The sequence below is a fragment of the Solanum tuberosum genome, unplaced genomic scaffold (genome assembly GCF_000226075.1).
Source record: "Solanum tuberosum cultivar DM 1-3 516 R44 unplaced genomic scaffold, SolTub_3.0 scf00614, whole genome shotgun sequence".
NCBI classification, from domain to species: domain Eukaryota; kingdom Viridiplantae; phylum Streptophyta; class Magnoliopsida; order Solanales; family Solanaceae; genus Solanum; species Solanum tuberosum.
Genome location: NW_006239525.1, coordinates 55004 through 61030, shown reverse-complemented (window position 1 = coordinate 61030; position 6027 = coordinate 55004). Strand labels below are relative to the sequence as shown.

Below are 6027 nucleotides of genomic sequence, written 5' to 3'. Positions count from 1 at the left end.
ATGATTAGTTCTATTGAAGTATACTAATTTGAAAAAATATAAATCAGTTATTTTTTCATAATATTAGTTATCAGTAATATATTTTCAAAAGATAATATATATCTTAAATATTTAATTTAATATCATTTATAAAGTTTCTTATTTGTCAAATCATTAATAATTAATGTCATTAACTATTTTCAATGTATTGACAATATGATTGAAGAATATATTCAATTTTTAAGTTAAAGGATAAAAATATCAAAAAGAAACTAGGTTATAGATCTTTTTATCATTCTGACCGAATTTGGGCCAAACTTTTATGGCCAAAATAATTTATCCTTAAAGAATATATTCAACTTTTAAGTTAAAAAGAGAAAAAATGTCCTTAAAGAAATTAGTTTATAGTGTGAATAGATCTTGTTATCATTCTAATCAAATTTGGCCATTTTTCCAATTTTAAAATCTAATTTTATTGTTTAAAATTGGTACGTGTGGATGTCACATGGTTAGGATCAATTAAGAGGACCATGCCATTCTTCCTAAAACTAGGTGCTTTTGTTGTTTATGATATCTCATGATTTTGCTGTCAATGTCAACAAAAGGCGGCAATTTTATTGGTCAGGTGCTGACGGCTCCTTCAGTCATGTGCCCATTTCCACGCCACGATGTGGAAAACAATTGGGCTGTGACTTGTGAGGACACAAGGCTTGTTCAACATACAAAACGAATCTTCATAGTATTTCATGCGTTCACATTTGCTTTTTAAACATCTTTCCTTGATAAATGACTTGACTACCCTCTATGTGCTTCTATGGTATGTCATTGTTAGCCTTGTTATCGCTGGGTAACTGGTTTGAAGCTGAGTTATGCAAATATTATATAAAAGTTTCAAATTGGAGAGGGTAAAACGATTTCTAACAAAGCAGATTTCGTATTTAAGGAAATTTGAACCTGAGACCTCTTGATTAAAAATAAAAAAATACTTATCATTTCACCACAATCATTATTGGTAATCATCATATCCGTGATCCTTCATGAGTAGTAAAAACAAGTGTTTTGGAGAATAGTAAAAACTAAAAAAGAGAGCATTATTGAAAAGTAATTTTGAGAAAATATACCTAGAAACACTTTTTAAAAATTTGGTTATATACTAGTTGATGCTCAACTTTTTTTTTAAAATTAATCGCCAAACAAAACTATTACTTTCTTTGTCCTATTTTATGTGATATTTTATTCTGTTTAGTCTGTTTAAAAAAAAGTGTCCCTTTATTGTAATTAGAAATAATTTAAGTTTAAAATTTTTCTTTAATAATTTTTAGTCACATAAATATCTAAGAATGGTTTTAAATAGTAAATTAGTATTTTTTTTTCAAATACTGTGCTTGGAAAGATAAAAATGAATTATTAGTTGAGGACGAAGGGCTTTTTAGTCATTAAAATAGACAATTAAAAGTCCGCCTATGATGTGATGGAGTCCACGATTTTCACAAAAATCCAAAATTCTTCAAATTTTCAATTCACTCACCTACCAACCATACAACGAATCCAAAGATCCTAATAAAGAAAGAAGAAATCCCATTTAGACCAATCTCAGCCGTTTATAATTCATATCTCAATCCTCACCACACGATCATACTAATCCAACGGTCCATATTCACCTACTAGAACCTTCTCTTTCTTCAAAAACCCCCCCATTATATCTTCCCCTTTTGGCTCGACTCATTTCCCATTTCATTTCAGTGCTTGTGCTCTGCTCGTGCCATTTGGTTTAACCTTTTGCATTTCCATTTCTGCTTCTTCAGGTTTTTATCTCTTTCATCTTTCTACTCTCTAATGCTGTTTCTGTTTTTTTATATGTATTTCATCCATTTTTTTAATGGTTGATTCATGTTTTCATGCTCTTTTATGGCCGATTGAAGTTTTCAAGCTTTCAAGCTCTTTTATGGCTTTCTGCGTTTTTTTTTTTTTGGATTAGCTGCTCCTAACAGGGGCGGATCTGTGATTTTAAAGACGATATCTGAACTTGATGTGAATATTTTGTAGTACTATTGATGAAATTTTCAAGAAAAAAAGTATATAAATTGTTTTTTGATGAATGTATATATAGATGTTTTAACTATGATTTTAGTTTCTCTACGAACTTTTTTCTTTTCTAAAATGTGAAGTTGATTGAAGTCTTCAAGCTCTTTTATGGCCTTGATGTTGTGAAATATGTGTGGATGTTTTCCACTGCGTTTTTAGCGTAGTATTAAAATTTCTGAAACAGAGTCTGGATCCGTGATTTTAAAGACTACATCTGAACTTGATATAAATTTATAAAATTTTCAAGAGAAAGATGTATGTGAATTGTTTTTTTGATGAATGTATGTTTTAGCTATGATTTAGTTTGAGAGGTTTTAGTGTCTAGGAACTTCTTTTTTCTTTGCTAAAATGTGTAGGTAGGTGAAGTTGATTTAAGTAACAAGGTTTTAAGTGTTTATGATCGGTTAATTTTTGATTGTGAAGCTTGGGATCTTATTGTGCTTAAATGTTGTGTAGAACAATTACTATGGGTAAGTGCTATCCCACTGTGAGCGAGGAGTACCTCAAGGCTGTTGACAAATGTAAAAGGAAACTCAGAGGACTCATTGCTGAGAAGAATTGTGCTCCTCTTATGCTCCGTCTTGCGTATGTTCTTCAATTGGTTTTTTGCGGTTTCTGCATATTTAAATTGTCCTATTTATTTTTGTAAATGTTTAAAATGCTACCTAATTTTTCAATTTTGGCATGGTTTATGGTATGTTAATTAGGTATTTTTTTATGTTAATGATGGTGGAGCTCTGTTTTAAATAATGGTTGAATGATTAGTTTGACACTGAATACAGCACATTAGATCAAATGGTACAAGGGATTATAATTTTTGAGAATTTTGTATAAATGGATAGTATTACACATTTGTAAATATTTGAAATATGAATGTAAATTGAAATGATAGCAGTAAATCTTTTACAAAAAAACAGGAAAGTTGTTCCATGACCTTAAAGATATTTTCTGTTGTCTCAGATGGCACTCTGCTGGTACCTATGATGTGTGTTCCAAGACTGGTGGTCCCTTTGGTACCATGAGGTTCAAAGCTGAGCAAGCACATGGTGCAAACAATGGTCTTGACATTGCTCTCAGACTCTTGGAGCCCATTAGGGAGCAGTTTCCCACCATCTCCCATGCCGATTTCTATCAAGTATGTATCCTTGTGTTGATTGTTAGTATTTTTTAACGGTTTATATTTGCTTAACAAAATGCAGAACTGACTTGCTATTTTCTTTTGGTGCAGTTGGCTGGTGTCGTTGCTGTTGAAGTTACTGGAGGACCTGATGTTCCCTTTCACCCTGGCAGAGAGGTTAGTTAGACTGTCTATGCAGCTTTGTAGCAATTCTAATTGACTTGTCATGACTAATGAGTAGTGCTTACTTCCAAATTTGAGGCCCAATTAGTAAGGATACTGATATGCGGTACTGGGAACTTTTATCGAAATTTTATGCTTTTGGCACAAGTCTCTTCCGCTACAATTTGTGAAATTCTGCTCTATTTGTATTGGTTAACTAAGATATTATGATATGCACATGCTTCACTACTGAAAATGTGTGTAAATAACTCCTCCATTGTGAATTCTCATTCATACTCTTATCTTCCGTTTCCTACTTTATGTACATAAACTTTGTTCTACTTGTATATTCGAAGTTTGCCATTTTCACCCCTCTGGACCAAGTTTTGGCAAGTCATATTTATAATTTTATACCAACTAGATTCTAATTTTGCAGTTGGTTGTTTGAGAAGTTTATACTGTTTACTTATTTTAACATCTGTTTTCTTCCAACATATTCTAATGATTTGTAAGGTGATTGTTCTCTGTATGCAATTTATACTTCATTAAAGTATTCTAAGTGACTTAACCTTGTCAAGATTTAAATTACTCATTTAGTGAAATCTGAATCTATGATTACATTACCTTTCCAGGACAAGCCAGAACCACCAGTTGAAGGTCGCTTGCCGGATGCCACCAAGGGTATGATAGACTGATAGCTTTATAGAGCAAATTTTGATTGCATAACTCTGTAGAGGAACATAATATTTCTTGCAATTTGCCTGCGTTGGTAATCATATGTAAACCTAATGCAGGCTCTGACCACTTGAGAGTTGTGTTCAAGAAACAAATGGGTCTTTCCGACAAGGATATTGTTGCACTCTCTGGTGCCCATACCTTGGTTTGTTGCCTGCTCTTACTGGTTAATCTTATTTTTTGCTAGGTTCTATTCCTACATGCTTATTTCTTAGTGTTATTTTCTCCAGGGAAGGGCACACAAGGAGCGTTCTGGTTTTGAGGGACCTTGGACCGCCAATCCTCTTATCTTTGACAATTCATACTTCACGTAAGAATACTATACATACATGTTTTTTGTCAGTTCTCCATTTGTGGAATACTTGTTCAAAAAAAGTTGTTCATTTCTGGAGTAGTGTTTAACTGCAAACTATTATCAATCCCATTTTGTTTACAAGACATTTGTTATTGTCAGGGAGCTTTTGAGTGGGGAAAAAGAAGGGCTCTTACAGTTGCCATCAGACAAGGCTCTCCTCTGTGACCCTGCTTTCCGTCCCCTTGTTGAGAAATATGCTGCGGTTAGTATATATAAACTGTAAATATTATTCATCCAAGTTGTAAAATGCTGGCTGTATTGACTGATTGGAACAACTCTTTGCTTATGTCAGGATGAAGATGCCTTCTTTGCTGACTATGCTGAGGCTCACTTGAAGCTTTCTGAATTGGGGTAGGCATATAATATAACTAATTGAAAACTCATCTATATATCTTCTTATTGAAAGATATTACAATTCTGTTTAGATATTACGTCTAACCTATCAATTTATGTTATTAATGCCAGATTTGCTGAAGCTTAAGTTGGTGATCGGAAGAGCTGGGAGTGGTGGCATGTTTTTGTTAATGGTTCATTTCTGAAAAGCTCGCTGGAGCTGTTGTGTTTTGCTGCTCTTTATATCATGATTTAAATTTGGCAGCTACATTAGACGATGATATTGTGACACTCTTCCAGCTTATTAATAAGTTTCTAGTATTTTGTTATTGTGGTTACATCGCTTTTGTTAATTTTAAATTAATTACTTAGCTGAACTTGGTGCGTTAAGGAAAGAAATGCACGATGTTTATTATAATATGATAAAAATTGGTATAGAGATTGGACTGATGTTGTCGAGTTATGTTTATTGTTTGTTAATTGATAAAAGGGCACAGAGAAATATGGAGAATAGAAACTACAACTATTATTGTTAAGTTTTAGATTGGTAAGTAATAACTAAGCTAAAATTGTCTTAAATTTTTTAAAGCGTTTAGACACATAATTTAAGATGTTTAATGTCACGTTGTATCCATACGTATGTTTTTACTAGTAAAAGCAGCACCTTCATTATGGGATGGATATATAGTCTAATTTCCAGTTTGGTGATACTAGTTAAAGAGGCACCAATTTCAATGTATGGTGTGTATTTTAGTTTTTAGCAACAAACTGAGGTGTCTGTCTAACTATTGACGTTAAATACAGTTGGTAGGTCAGAAAGTGATGTATAGATTTTGGATTCTATATAGTTATTTTTAGTACAAGAGATTTTGCCTTTCGATGTATTTCTTGACCAAATGACAAGATTCTTCTTTTTCCAAAATAGCAAGGCTTTCACTATCTTTTGGGTCCTATACAATTAATTAAATGAACAAACAAGAGAAGAAAAAAGATGGTATCAGGTCGAAGTACATGCATCATGTTTACTCAAGAACAATATGATTTTAGTTATTGAAATTGATCAACAAAGACTGCGTGACAGATGACATGTATACTTTACTCTTTCCTCGCGCAATATAATATTAGGGGAAAAGGGTCAAAAATACCCCTCTACTTCCCTCATTACATCAAATGAGAACAATTGGATGTCTATGCTTTGCCACTGTGGTACCAGGGGTGACAAATTTAGTCCCAAGTCAGTTGAAGCAGTCCTCATGAGTTA

The 6027-nt window shown here is 32.8% G+C and overlaps 1 protein-coding gene across 1 annotated transcript; it reads left to right on the top strand.

Moving 5' to 3' along the window:
• The first annotated feature begins 1676 nt into the window (after positions 1-1676).
• Positions 1677-5104, top strand: LOC102586145 (L-ascorbate peroxidase 1, cytosolic). Its single transcript, XM_006366063.2, has 10 exons — positions 1677-1784; positions 2521-2649; positions 3025-3199; positions 3293-3358; positions 3976-4024; positions 4138-4223; positions 4309-4388; positions 4533-4635; positions 4726-4784; positions 4899-5104. Exons 2-10 carry the CDS (start codon positions 2531-2533, stop codon positions 4912-4914), a joined length of 753 nt encoding a protein of 250 aa, XP_006366125.1. The 5' UTR covers positions 1677-1784; positions 2521-2530; the 3' UTR covers positions 4915-5104.
• The last annotated feature ends 923 nt before the right edge of the window (positions 5105-6027 follow it).